Source organism: Lissotriton helveticus, chromosome 1_1, assembly GCF_964261635.1.
Source record: "Lissotriton helveticus chromosome 1_1, aLisHel1.1, whole genome shotgun sequence".
In the NCBI taxonomy this organism is placed as follows: Eukaryota; Metazoa; Chordata; class Amphibia; order Caudata; family Salamandridae; genus Lissotriton; species Lissotriton helveticus.
This window is the reverse complement of record NC_136057.1, coordinates 1,864,692,586-1,864,707,155: the sequence shown is the minus strand read 5'-3', so window position 1 is coordinate 1,864,707,155 and position 14,570 is coordinate 1,864,692,586. Positions and strand designations below refer to the sequence as shown.

General features: G+C 44.0%; 1 protein-coding gene across 2 annotated transcripts in view; it reads right to left on the bottom strand.

Moving 5' to 3' along the window:
- The window catches only part of RABGAP1L (RAB GTPase activating protein 1 like), a 1,373,174-nt gene that overhangs the window by 827,996 nt on the left and 530,608 nt on the right, over nucleotides 1-14,570 (bottom strand). For both annotated transcript variants that reach the window (XM_078641752.1, XM_078641759.1), the window contains exon 15: nucleotides 11,672-11,822. In XM_078641752.1, the coding sequence (XP_078497878.1) occupies nucleotides 11,672-11,822 (151 nt within the window). The remainder of the gene's footprint in view (nucleotides 1-11,671; nucleotides 11,823-14,570) is intronic.

The following is a 14,570-nucleotide window of genomic DNA, read 5'->3' as shown; positions in this document are numbered from 1 at the left end:
CTCCCACCCTGCACTTACATCTCCCACACTTCAAAGAGCTCCCATCGCTCCTAGACCACAAACGAGCACTATTCAAACTCCTCACACATACAAGCCTTACACAACATTGGCCCCACTTACCTCAACAACCGCATACACTTCCAAAAACCTACCAAACTCCTCCATTAAGCAAGGCTCCTACTTGCACACCCCTTTGCATACGCAGACCCAGATCCGGTGGTTGCGCCTTCCCCTACCTCCCTCTTAAAGCCTGGAATTACCTGTCCTGCACGTCAAAGCCGCCTCCTCAGGTCTTGAAATCAGCAAGAAACTGAAGACTTGGCTCTTCACCTAGCTCCAAACCTGGCTTGGCTCCTAAAGCTCCAGCTTCAGTGCCAGTACACCCGGTGAGTTGAGCGCTATGAAAATATACAAAGCATACCATAACAGTGATTCAATTCAGTATTAAGGAACTGCACAACTTTCCTTGCTATCTGTGAGTGGCCTTCTCCCGTGTATATATACCCTGCCTACTCCTGGGCCTAAAGGCGTGAACAGCTCTAGCTCTAGCAAACCCCAAGTAGTCAAGGGACAACCCATGGTCTTAAAGTTCCCTGCAGATCCAGCAAACACAACCTCTTCCCCCAAGACTTCCTGCACATCCTAACCCCTCCACTGGTAGCCCTGGCTATGGACCTCACACATCCTGCGCCTAACACTACCACGCAGGGGCCATGGCGTGGCTATCCTTAGAGCAGTGGATGCCAGGGTAGTGAGGGGCCCCCAAAAGCCCAGTTATACCTGTATTTTACTACCCAACCAGGAAGTTGGGGAACTATTTTCCTTGCTTGCATTAGGCCCAGGGCATCCTTGCTACATCACTGCCAAAGGTAGACAGTCAAAGTCCCATCCTGCTGAAACCCTGGACCACATTGTAGTTCTGTCATGCCCAGTCCCAGCCCTTTACACTGCCTGCACCTTACCCATGCTACCACTGGGTGGCACACATCTCATGAACCTAGGCCTCATGCTTCCTACATCTGTAGCATCAAGTTCACAATGCCAGCTCCTGTCTAGTGCTACCAGTTTCTAGGCTTTGCACCTCCATGTATTGTCAGCCGTTCATTCCACAATACAAATCCCCCTGATAAGAGTACAACACAAACACAAAAACCTCTTGCAACAAACATAAGTGACTTACAAGGTTACCACCCAAAAATATTTATCGCCACCACACTTCTCACCCCCTTGATGTAGATTTATTTAAAGTTTGAGTAATAAACATTTCTACTAACACTACAGAGAGATCACAGCTATTGACACTGTGAAAAGCATATCAATGTATTCTCACCTCGCCTGCGGGTAATAGCGGTCTACTATTCATGCCTAACTTTATAGGCAAATGCTAATGTTTTAAATCCGTAATGAATCACTTCTCAGCAAGCAGGCTGCTGAGCTACAAAAAGCAGGGACAAAAGAAGCCTCCTTCCAGAATACATATCCAGGTGCAGATCATATTTCATCAAGATTTCTGTAGTGCTTCTACCATAAATATAGAAATTGAGAGCTTTCTTTATCTGTGAACCCCTTTCACATGGTTCAGAAATTTCCATCAGTCAGCTGGGAAAGGTTGTTTGGCTGTGAATGGTTAGAGATTTATTAAGCGTTTAGTTTAGTAATGGTCGGTGCTCTTTAAGGCGAATTAAAGTAAGTTTAATTCTCATAAAGATGTTTGCAGTGTGATAAGGGAGTGGATGGGTCTGCTGAAAGACTTTGCCAATTTAGGTCTAAATTTTGACAACACAGAGTGGACTTTGGGGCTCTCCCTTTCAACTATTTGCCTTCTTTTCCCGGCCTGTTTTAGCCATTGGCATGAGATTTTGTTGATCACTTCCTGGCTCAGCCCAGTGGGCTATTTATTTCTCACCTAATGCTACTGGGTGTTTGAGTGTATTCTTCCACCCGTACTCGGCTGCTTGCTCTGAACTGCCTGAGGAACTACTTTAAAACTATTGCCCTCTGTCCACTCCTGCTATCGCCCTCCAGAGTGTTCGGCTCTAATGTGCTCATGCTGAATGCGTTAGTACATTAAACTTAGACCTAGTATCGTTGCCAATGCTAAGATTTCTTGGGGTCGGTGTTTCGTTGCTCAGCCTGTACAGATGGATTCTAGAAACCAAGGCAGTAGGTTAAACAGCTAGGATATGTTATATTGTTTTTTAGTATAGCGAATTTCAACTATCCACGTTTCAGGGTGCTTTACTTATAGAACAACCAAAAAGGCAATCATCCATTGGCCTGTGGAAACATTTCAAGCACATTAGTCGTTATTTGACCAGGACAGTTAATGATGAAAACAAGCCTGTCAAATACACAGAAATAGCGAGGAACCACGATACAACGAACAGAAATATTTAGACAATTAAGTTAATTGTGCTAAGCATGATAGCCGTTTGGGAGAGGGTGAAAACGTAACTTTCTGTTTGGTCAGAAGGCATGGGAAAAAAAATCCTCGATGAGAACGGATGCTTGTACAGAGCAAAGCGTTTTAATGACAGGGAAGCTGAAAGGATCGGGGTGGGGGACGGCTAAGTTTAGTCAATCTGTTCAAAGCCAGTCATTAAGTAAAATAGTTTAAACAAGCATTGGCACAGCCAATAGGTCTCAGCTATGAAAGAGCTATTGGCTTTGCCAATGTGTTTTTACAGAGTACAGTACAGAGTAGGATTCGCTATCAAGGAATCGCTATTTAGGAAATACCAAACCATTCGTTCGTATGGGGCCCATAGGTACAAATGGTTTTGCATTTCCTAATTTGCTATTTCCTAATAGGAAATCACAAATTAGGAAATAGCAAGGATGACTATCAGTCTAAGGCCCCCATTGATGCACCCCCAAAAAAGTGGTGCACATGTAAAGTGCACACATGCCGTATATGTGTGTGCTTTATAGCACTTTAAAAAAAAGCATTTTGGAGTGCTTCCTTTAAATTGCACATGGTTACCATCGACTTGGAGTCTATGGTAATTGCATTTCCTAAATGCCCATTTAGTATTTAGGAAATGTTTTGTACATGTGCTTAGGAAATCGCAAATAGGACATCCCTATTTGCAATTTCCTATTTGGGTATCACAATATGTGATTTCTGCTGGGTAGAAATCGCATTTTGGGATTCCCAAACGGCATTTGTACATATGGAAAGGCCATTTAGCATTTCTTAATTCCCCAAAATAGTGATTCGGTCCGTCAAGAAATGCTAAATGCTTTCGTACATCTGGCCCCAGGCCCTTGGAAGACACAGCCTGACATTTGATATCTGTCTTTGAATGCATAGCAAATGCGACAAGAACAAGATTTAAAGGTCTGTTTAAACAAAGCAAGCACTGGTGGAAGAATACAGTAAATAGGCTATGCTCCATAGGAGGTACGAACCTAAAACAAATAAAGTCAGCAAATAGAAAGCATGCAAAAATGAGTTACAAAACACAAAGCCAATGCTAAGCAATGGGTTGAATGGATTCCCAGGGACGTTTTCAGAATGTACCCAAAATGTAATTAGCAAAGCAGACAGCTGCGCTGTCTGGCAGCCTTTAATCTTAAATGGGTTTGACGAAAAAGATTTGTCAGAATCATTTTAATCAGGTTGGTTTTCCTTTTAGAAGACAGACAACTGTGTTACAGAAAAGGGGATATAGTACCACAGCCTCAACTACCTATTTCAAATAATGGCCAGTGAATATGTTTGATCATTTTGAGCTTTTGTAGTTGGATCCCGCAGACAAATCCATTTGTTGTATGCCCTCTTTGACATGTAGATTTTCATGAAAATTGAAACCAATGCATTTTGGAGTGGTTCACCATTTAGGGATAGTACCAGCATACTTAATGGCTTCAAGTGAGTAGCTTTTTAGCTTGTTTAGATTTTAGTGAGAGAATAATACATTTGTTTCACGTGAGCCATTTTTTGCTTGTTCAGATCCTAAGAATAATAAATTCAGACTTTAGGGCACAGCAGTTTTCATGTTTTTGGTCCATCCATTTATGACCGTGGATGTACGCTTCACGGAAGCACAATTTAAGACAAACGTGGGTATCATCAGTGAAGTGATTAAGATATATCCCAAGATACTTGACCCTTTGGTTCAACAGAGATTTAAATCAAGCACCCATGTGGCAAAAGAGAAGGAAGCACCTTACCTATTGTTATTAGGCGGGTAGGATCAGAGAGATAAGACCACAACTATTTCAGTCTATTTTCAGCCAGGACCATCCTATGTTTGTCAGTATTTAGTGTGATTTGGTGGTCACAGTGCTGTAAGCAGCCATTAGCTACAGAAGGCTGAGAAGAAAAAGTGACCTTCATCAAAAGTGTGAAGGATTTCCACACTTTTCAGATTCAGTGTTAAAACATGTCAAGAAGGTAATTTCACTGGAAATGTTTTCCTAATTGTTAGGCAACACATTTCTCAATGACCATAGCAGGAAATTTAAGCCAGAGATAGGGTGTTCTCAATACCTGAGCGGTCAAGGCTTTGCTTTTTTGACGATCGGTGTAATGTGCACATCTTTGAGGCACTGCAGTCAAAAGACATTTTGAAGAGCATAGTTAATGAAAACCATACAGTGAGAGAAAAGCATGGGTAAGCCCTTTAGAAGAGTAAGAAGGCTACTGTCATCAAAGTTCGCAGACAGCTTAGTACCTATAACAACAGAAGAAGTACCTCTTCAGAGAAGGGACAGAATGACCTTGCAGTGGAAGCTCATTTAGGTTGATTTAGGAAAGAAAGACTGCAGAGAAGTGTTGAGGAGATTTTCCCTAATTTCACTGACGCCATTGAGGACATCAAGTTGATCTCAGATTCTGATTATTTTGATGGAGAAGAATAAGCCAACCCCATTGCACCTGGATTCAACAGGTCCAGAAGGAAAGGTGCTGTTAGTCTGAAAGAGAATGGGGTTGCAGACAGTATGGAAGATTTGTAGCTTTTTTCTTTTCTGTTTAAGCCGTTTGACGGAGAGAGGAATTTTGTGGGATTCTCTATAATGTTCTTACAGTTTGTCCTATCAAAATTTATTTTTGAAACAGAGTTGAGGGGAACTTAGAGGACAGCCGTTCATGATGGCTTTGATGTAAGAAATGTCAATCTGGATGACAACATTTAGTTGATCAGAGGAGGAAGAGGAGGAAGAGAACAGGTTATCTTAGCTCAGGACCACTAATTTCAACCCCACAGATATATTCTCTTTCCATTTGAGCTCCTGTTTTAGTGATTAATAGAAGATTAAAAACAGGATCAAGAAATAATCAGACCACTTTGGTAGCTACTCTGGTTACCAGATCAATTGGGATTAATCCCTCATATTTCCCTTTGCCAGAGGCACTCCAGCCCTGTCATCGAGGTGTACTGCCCCGATAGAGCATGGCAGCTTTCAGTACTGAGGCATTTATGAGACGTGAGATGGAGGGGAATTTTTTAAGAGAAATTTGTTCCCCCAACTGGAGCACTTGAGCAATGATGTCGCCCTCTGGCAGACGCTCCCAGTGTCTTTCATGGGCAGGGCTGTCCTCATTAGAATGGTGGACCTCCCACGTCTGCTTTGCGTGCTTCAAAATACCCCCTATAAAATGCTACCTGACTTCTTTAGGTAAGTGGACGTGATGTACGTAAACATCTATGGGACGGGGACTGCTTACGAATCGCACTCAGTAAGCTCCAAAGAGGTGTGTTTAAGGAAGGGTTTGCTGTCCCAGACATATGCAAGTATTATTGGGCAGCTCAGTTGATCATCATCAGTGAGTGGGTGCTCGCTGACATGGAAGCATCAGCATATCGTGTAGATAGACAAGCTATGGGTAGTCGGGGTTATCATTCAATGTTATGCAGAAAAAGACGGGAAGGAACGCTGCCGGTTTACACTCAGACAGTGGTAAGGATATGGCAGGATGCTAACAAATTTCTGGGATGCGACGGTAAACTGACAAACTGGACGCCACTATGGGATAGTGACCTGCTACGGGAAGTGACCTGGACTGGTACCAACGAGCAGAAGAGGTAGTATATAAAAGTCAGGTTGCCCCAGGAAACGGGGGAAGGTGTGGGAGCACTGGTGCAAATACAGACAATGAAAAGTGCTTTCCACATGAGGGCAAAAGTAACACAATTATTTGGACATATGATATATGCTACTCTGTATTGTATGATGATTGATATGCACATTGATTTCACAGGCATCTATCGTCTTCCTTTAGTTATTGCAATGGTGCAAAGTCTTCTCTCTGTGATGCGTATCTTGTCATTGATTGAACTACTGTATTATTATGTACTGAACAATTGTTTAATAAAAAGATTTTTTTTTTAATGAATCAGACCAGTTAATATGTGTGGGATTTGAGACCTTAATGAGGTCCTGTTTGGTGACCATAAGGTTGAGAATGGTGCCTTTGTCATTGGGAGGTTTGTGTAATATTGCTGAGCGAAAGAATGCCAATTCCAGGGAGGGCAGTCAAGAGTTTTATTCCATCTGATTGCAAAGTCTCCCAAGAAGATCGTATCAAAAGTGAAAAGAAAATTGGAGGGAATTAGTTCAATGAGCTCATTTAAGAATATGGAGTCGCTCCCAGAAGTGGCAACTGCTGGAGTGTCTCATTTTGCACGAGACAGATATGATCACTTCTATTTAGAATATTTCAAAGCAAGAGAATGGTGTAGCTGAATAAGAGAGCAGGTTAGGTTGCCATAGCAGATGATGTCCACCATGCCCCAAACACCTGTTTTACCCTCAAGGTCATATCCAATGGTGGCGAGATAGGTGACATTTAAGATAGGATATCCAGGTCCTGATTCATGATAGCAGTTGAAATGTGATCACAGTTAGAGATTGCAGATTTGCTGTGGAGAAAAATGTGCCTTAATTTGGAGTAGGCCTTGCAGAGTTCACGGAGTTCCAGGTGACCAAAAAAACGCAGTTGCACTACGTAGAGTTCTGCAAGTGGCGGAGTACGTTAGGTCTTTCGGTTCGTGCTGATTTTTAGCGCTAGGTGTCTGTGCCGTGCTTGAAAATCAGCGCAAATGGCACTGTGTGCATCGCAGAAGAGTGCTGCTTCTTTCTGCCGCTCGAGTAGATGTTCTACTTGAGTGGCAGCTTCCTCAACGTGAACGGAAGGTTTCTCAAAGCAAGTGGTAGCGGCCATCCACGACCGCCCTTGTTGAGAAATGTCACCGTGAGGTGTTCCGGGTTAAAATTTTCCTCGCTTGTGCTTGCCAAAATAACGTTGTCAAGCACGAGTGAGGAAAAAACTCTACTCCGCTGCGCCGCGCAGAGTTTTTGGGAACTCCGTGCACTATGCGAAGCCTGAAAAACTCCGCGAGCGGAGCAGAATTCCTGCCCAGGCCTAATTTGGAGGAAGTACTAGATTTGACGCAGATGTGTCCTTGGGAAAAGTATGATATTGTGTGCATAAGGGTGAGATATGTTTACGCTAACTCTATCTGAATGTTTCTAAGATGGTGTCAGAAAGTAATTAAAGAACATTGCGATGACCATAAGCAAAATTTGTGTAAGAATACACACCATGTATACAGCATCATTCCCAAAACAAGGCCTTGTATCCTTGGGCATGAGCATGGATGTGTTCTCCCTTTTTAAAAAAAAGTATATTGGATCAAACAGAAAGTTTTGCATGGAAAAGACCAATACGTGCTGACCAGGATCAAGCAGTATCCCACCTCATACAATAACCTACTAATTGCTTTGCATGTCATCAGATGGTTGAATTGCTACTTCTATTGTAAATGATCATTAACAATGACTAAAATCCAGATAGAGAACAATCTCTTGAACCACCTTGTTTCTGTGAGCCTGTAGGAATCCAGGGCATGGTGTTAATACAGGGTCTGACCTTGATGTAAAATTCTCCCAACATAGTATTCAAACGGATCAGATAGACTGGCTGATCCTAAATCAGTGCTTGGTTTTTCTCAAGCCCGCCTGCGTTGATAGAACTTCTACTGCCAGGCTTGTCCTTCAACTAGCAAGCACACATGATGCTGTGAGAATGCCAAAGTCTGTTGGCAGGATCAGGGCTGGCTGTGAATTCTCAAGAATGGAGAACCTCACTCACTATCACACATCATGCGATCAGTATACACTTCACTTTAGCCATATGCACTGCTGCGGCTATTACCAAGATGTACTATTTACGCAACCCACGCTAAACGCCTGCAGCTCCTGAATCTGCTCGTCTGCGCTGCACTAGAGTTGTGCCCAGCTACACATCTGCAGCTGTTTCCAGCTTTCCGTTGTCATCGGTGAGGATGCTGTTCCACCTCACTTCTCAGTTAGGCCATGACTGGCTCGTGATTGGTTGCCAGCAGCTGGTACCTTAGGCAAACATACAATCAGTGGCACCAACCTTTTTTTAATATGATTTTCCCCAAAATATTGATGCCTCACATTAAACTGGTACCCTAAGTGGGCACCGTCTTTGCCTACATGGATGGGCCACAACCAAGTCGGACTCCGTTGTGCCAGAAGTTCATGCGTTTGAACCCAGCACTGCCTTGTGCCGCTTGCCTTTACCTTTTGAATAATGATAATGCCTGGGCACTGCATGGGATTATGCAGCTGCTTTGTTATTCTTTTTTGTGGTTTCCTTAATCTAGACAACTCTAATGGGTGCTTGCCCTAATCTCCCTGCAGGTGTTTTCTGATTCTGAATGGTGAGCAGCGTATGAATCTTCCTATGTGATTATTCTACAGTATCTGGAAGTAATAATGACGCCCTACTATTCGCTGCATCCGATTTTATCCTATCATTCAGGCGGCGACAGAAAGCCATGCCATCTTCATGCACCCTATGAAGGTTCTTGGGGTTTTACAGGGGGTACAGGAGGGATTTCCTTTTCCTTGTGTTAGTACTTGTTGGAGCTTAATGCGTAACGTGCATTCGCCTCGAAACACCAGCAAAGGAGTCCGCTCTGGTTACTTCTGTGGTAGGCAGGGAGCATCACACTTAACAACAACTTGCTCATTTCCTCGTGGGGCATGAGACTGCCCAAGAAATGTTATGGTAGTAAGAAAAATCAGATGTCAAAATCAATGACACGTGCACACCATGAGCAACGAGGTGTGTCATCAGAGCAAATACAATACCAACATCCGTGCATGGTATAACATTACAGAACCAATGTCAAAGCAGTAAGGTAAAATAACAGACCAAAAAACAACCAAGACGTGCACGCTCTGAACAAGAAGCACCAGCACCACACTCACCAAATGTTTTTCGAATTTCTTTTAATGTGAGTAGAATGAACAACACGTGCCTGATCATTCAAAAGGAGCTCTATGCAACATTAAAATATCCAGGAGAACAAGTGCGAGGCGGATACCTTGCCAGCAAGCAATGGTTTGGCCAACTAGCAACAGAGCGGAAACATCTTGACAAAGAAGCAAATCAGATAAAGGCAAGAAAACGACTAGGTCACAGTGGCTGTAAAAAAACACCTTGGGTATCACACAAAAAAGCCTTATTTTGTTTCTTTTGTCACAGGCACATTTGTAGATCATCGAAATAACATATATTATGAAGAATCGGAAAAAGCAGGCCTAGATGGAATCCCTCCAATGTTGAACCTGTCTTCGGCAATCGAGGCCCAGTATCGGGCAGATGACACTGTCCGTAGCATTAGCCACCATCTCTCATAGATCGCCTCTTGGAAGGCAAGTACCTGACCTCCCAGTGCATAGAAATTTATTCTGAATGTAATCCCACCAGGTGTAATCCTGAAGATCCCCAGCTAAACGTTCATATATGTATTTTAAAAGTGCTGTGAGTTAAACCCTCATTGCTTACTGGGAGCATCAGTTTCTTGTATGGGTCTTTCATCTTTAAATGTTAGGATGAGAAGAACATGAAAGTTTGCAGGTATGCAGGAACCTGGGGCAATAGCCCCAGTGAAAGTCTGGGTGTAAAGCAGCAGGAACTGCTGAACACGGTCACAAAAGTGAGAAATAAATAGTGGATACTGTCCAGGAAGGTTTAGCAGGAATGTGTATGAACATCAGGAATAAGAGTGAGCAAGGGAGGCACCAGGTTTTCCAAAGCCGCCTTGCTGCTGAGCTAAGTTCTCTTTATTGTGAGGGGCCTTGTGCCAAGTTTGTCGCCTACTACTGTGGAGCAGAGACAGGCAACCGATGCCTTAGCCCAGCATACATCTAAAGGTGAACAATTTGAAAGGCGACAGCTTGGGGCCAGGGCCGGACTTCCCATGTCTTCCACTGGGCTTTTTCACAGTGGGTGGTAGTCACTAGAGATTGGTTTCTGGAGGCAGAGGACCGCTGCTGGTGACCCTGCTAGCTTCTCCAACACCCCTCGGTTCATTATAGCAGGACCACTCAGTGCCTAAGGAGTGAGTGAAAGGAAATACAAAAGAAGAGAGGTGGCAGCTCCGAGAGGTGGAAGGGAGCGGGATGGTCTGAACATTTTAGGTGGGTTTGTTGTGGGTTCCCAGACCAGCGCTGCTTGAGGCCATAAACATAAAAATACTATAAGGGCCAAAGGTTGACTTCTTCCTGTCCTTTAATCCTAGACTTCGATTACAAGTGGGCTGGTGGAGGGTATCAACTCCTGATAAACGTCGATACCTGGGGCAAGGAATTTAGCAGAAGCAGCTAATACCTCCTATTCTGAGTTTAGGTGGCGAAAATTAGGAATTGCATGTGGAAATGTTGTGTTTACTGCACTCAGTTATTCATATAACCAGTTTATACGCCCACATTGTCCAATACATTTTTCTGTTCACTGATGATGGGCCTTCAAGGTTAAAGCAAAAAAAAAAAATACTTTGACTCGGCCGCCAATGCCACTCTGTTGGCACAAGACTAAAAATGACCCAGGTGATTTTTTCAATTTAAAGAAAAATATGAGCACAAGATTTCTCTCTTTTTTAATGTGGGTGGAAGGAACAGGGATAGCAGCAACACAAGGGAGGTGGAAGCAACGATGCAGCTGAATGGGATGAAATAACATGGAAGGTGAAGGCATGGGGAAGAAAACCAACTGGCAAAGTAGAACAGGTGGGAGAGAAGCACACTGGCAAGCATGTGACGGGGCGGGGAGTACACGAGGGTGAGGACAACATGGAGGGGTGCTCGAAAGAGGACACAGACAACAGAGTGCAAGACGGAGTGCAGGAGGAAAGAAGTACACAAGGGATACAATTGGGAAAAACCTTCACTCTCATGGAGTGATTATCGAAAAAAAAAAAGTAATGTATGAAAAGCAATCAGTGGGAACACAGAAGCCAGCCAATCAAAAGTGATGGGACAGAGGCAATGCTCAATGGGAGGGGCCAAACCCAGATTGACAAGCTGGGGCACACAATAGAAGCAGGTAAATGAGAGTGACAGGAAACTCAATCAATGGTAAGGTAATGGGCAGGTTCCCATCCTCCCCTGTATGTTCTTGGTGAGACCAAAATATGTCCCGCAACAGAAAGCGCATATGCTGTCCAGTAGGCGAGGTTTAAAAAAAAAAAAGCATTCTTGAGAAGAAAAAAAAACATCTGCTCACACAGTTCTGCTTTTGAAACAAAACCACTAACATTTTGACCATCATCAAACACACAACTATTACAAAACTGAATGCTGGTTCTTTTGCACAGTCACAGTAAAGGGAGGTACAACTGCTTACCTTGGTGATGAGCACCCGGTACGTCTCCAGCATGGCCTGGTTGTCATGGCAGCCTGCCAGCAGCTGCCATACCTCTGCTCTTAAAGCTTCGGGCACCCCACTCTTTACCAGCGAGGGCAGTCCCTTTGGCCGCACGCCAAGATTACTATGCCTGCAGAAATGAGTGATACAGCATATCAGACAATGGCAACATGGTGCTTTTTGTAGGTGGTGGTGGTGTAATATCAAGGGGCTATAGCCTGATAAGAAAGAGGAGGGTGACCATTCACAAAGTGCCTGTTGACTGGTAGCATCACATCCAACACTTAATACACTTGTCGAAGAGGCTCTCTGCAATTCACTTCTGGTCCCATGTGTACTCTCAATTTCACTATATGCTCCATACCAACAAATTCTATTGTGAATTATGCACCTTATTAATGTTTTTAAGACAATGCTCTCATGTTCTCTCGTGCCACTATCAAGAATGAAAAGTACTTTGTTTTGTTACTTTTTTGTATTTATTCATCATTGTGCAACCAGGACAACGAATGACCCGTGCCTCTTGGTGAAGCAATTATTCATGGGTATCTGTTTCACAAGTTGCTATTTTAGAGGTTGGGCTAGCAGTGCATTTCTGAACCCCAAAATATAGTTTGCAACCCGTAACCAACCAGGAGGTGGGAAAGTGAAACCAAATACCACTTAAACTACAGGAAATAGTGAACATGGACGAAAGAGCAGCTGAACTACACTCAGTTATCATTGTGAAGGGAAACAGAAGGGTTAAGGTGATTATAGAGCAGCATGACTACACATAAGTCCAGGAGAACAGGTTACTTACCTTCAGTAACACTCTTTCTGGTAGAGACTCTATCTAACCACACATTCCTCACCTTTTAAATATTCCCTAGACACCAGACTGGATCAGGAAACTTTTCAGCAGTACCTTTGCTTGCCGTAAGGTGGTACCATGCGGCTCCACAGTGATGCCGTTTTGCTCTGAAAAGGACATGTGCAGCCTATAAAAGTGACATCCCTCCAGTTGCTTCCATGTCCCTAGACTCAAAGCCCCAACAGTGAATTGGTTGTGACCAGTTTGCAGATTTCTACACTTGTAATCTTATTAATGGATAGAGTTTTATCACAGAACGGTGAGAATGGGAGGGTCGGTGAGGAATCTGCAGCTAAATAGAGTCACTACCAGAAAGAGCATTACCAAAGGTATGTAAGTTGTTCTTCTGATGAAGACTTCTAGAAGCAGATTCCTCACCTTTGAATAACTACCAAAGCAGTAACTACTAGAGGTGGGTATGGAAATGGACTCAAAGCAGAAAGTTCCTCAGGATCGAACAGCCTAAATGCCCCTTTTGGCAAACCTGGCTGCCAGATAACAGTGCTTCATGAATGTATGAAGGGACGCTCCTGCTAGCTGCCTGGCTGGGTCAAGGCCAGGGAGTCCACATGCTAACGCAGTGGTAGCATCTTTGGCCCTGGTAGAATGAATACAGTGTCATTCAGGAGACTACTTTTTGGGCAATGTGTAGCAGATCATAATGCAGAGTATGATCCAGCAAGAGTTGGTCCTTTCCTTTCCTTGCCTGCCTTGCCTTTTTTCGCTCTGGAAAACCCTGCATAGAGCTGAGCCTCTACCTTGTGTTCCTTGATCCAATCAATGTAAAAGTGGAGTGCTCTTTTTGGATCCAAGTAATGGAACCTCTTCCTATCGGGATGGGGTGGAGCATAGAACACCAGCAGGGTGATAGTTTGACGGACATGGAACAGTGTCACAACTTAGCAGAAATGATATTCTTGTTCACAGAACCAGTTTGTCTAGGAAGAGGTTAGTACATGTTGAACTGATACACAGAGCCTGAGGCTCACTCACGCAGTGCTAAGGTGATGGCGATAAGGAAGATGTCTTAGTAAGAGGCCATAAGGGACAGCTGTGAAGTGGCTCGAGCCGAGTGCATATCAAATAAGTGAGGGAGGACTAGATTAAAGTCCCATTGGGCATCACAAAAGGAGAAGGAGGAAACATGTTGAAGCTCTTTCAGAAATTGCAGCACAACTGGTGACTTAAACAAGTTGGGTTTATCTGGCAACTGTGAGAAAATCGAAATGGCTGAAAGATAACCTTTAAACGGGCCCCAAGGAAAGACTTTCCGAGCAAGAGACAAAACAGACAGTTAGAAAACTTGGTCTGGAGAGGGTCAAGCTGATGTGTGTCAAACCAAAATACAAATTGTTCCCAATGACAGGCATATATAGTTTTCATGCCTGGCTGTCAACCACCACAGGAATGTCAAAGGTGTTCAGCTGTCACCACAAAATGTCCAAAAACGAGGGTGAAGACTGAAGGTCCAGGTGCAGAACCCTGCCCAGTTGCTGAGACAGCAGGTCCTCCTCGAGGAGCAGCCTGATCCGAGAACATATGCTCAAGTCCAGGAGGTCTGGATACCATACTCTCCATGCCCAATCCAGAGCCACTAGGATGACTTCGGCACAGTCTGTCCTGATCTTCTTGAGAACTCTGGGCAGGAGTGATATCAGAGGAAAGGTACACAGCAGTTCTGAGTTCCACTCAAGGCAGAAACATCTCTGCAAGTGATGCAGAAGTGCTGATATTAAGCATTCTTGAGGGTAGCGAATAGATTTAACCACAGTTATCCCCATTTGTGGAAGAGGCCTTACACTACCTCCAGGTGTAAATGCCATGCGTGATTTGCTAGGCGCCCACTGCGGAGTTTGTCTACCAAGGCGATCAAAGAGCCCACCAGGTGGTTCGCCACCCAAAAAATTCCTTGGCGGCCCAGCCATTTCCAGAGGCAAGCACCCCCTGGCACAAGGTCTAAACCCCACCCTGCCTTTTTGCTGCAATATCACATGGCAGTGGTGTTGCCCGTGAGCACCTGAACCT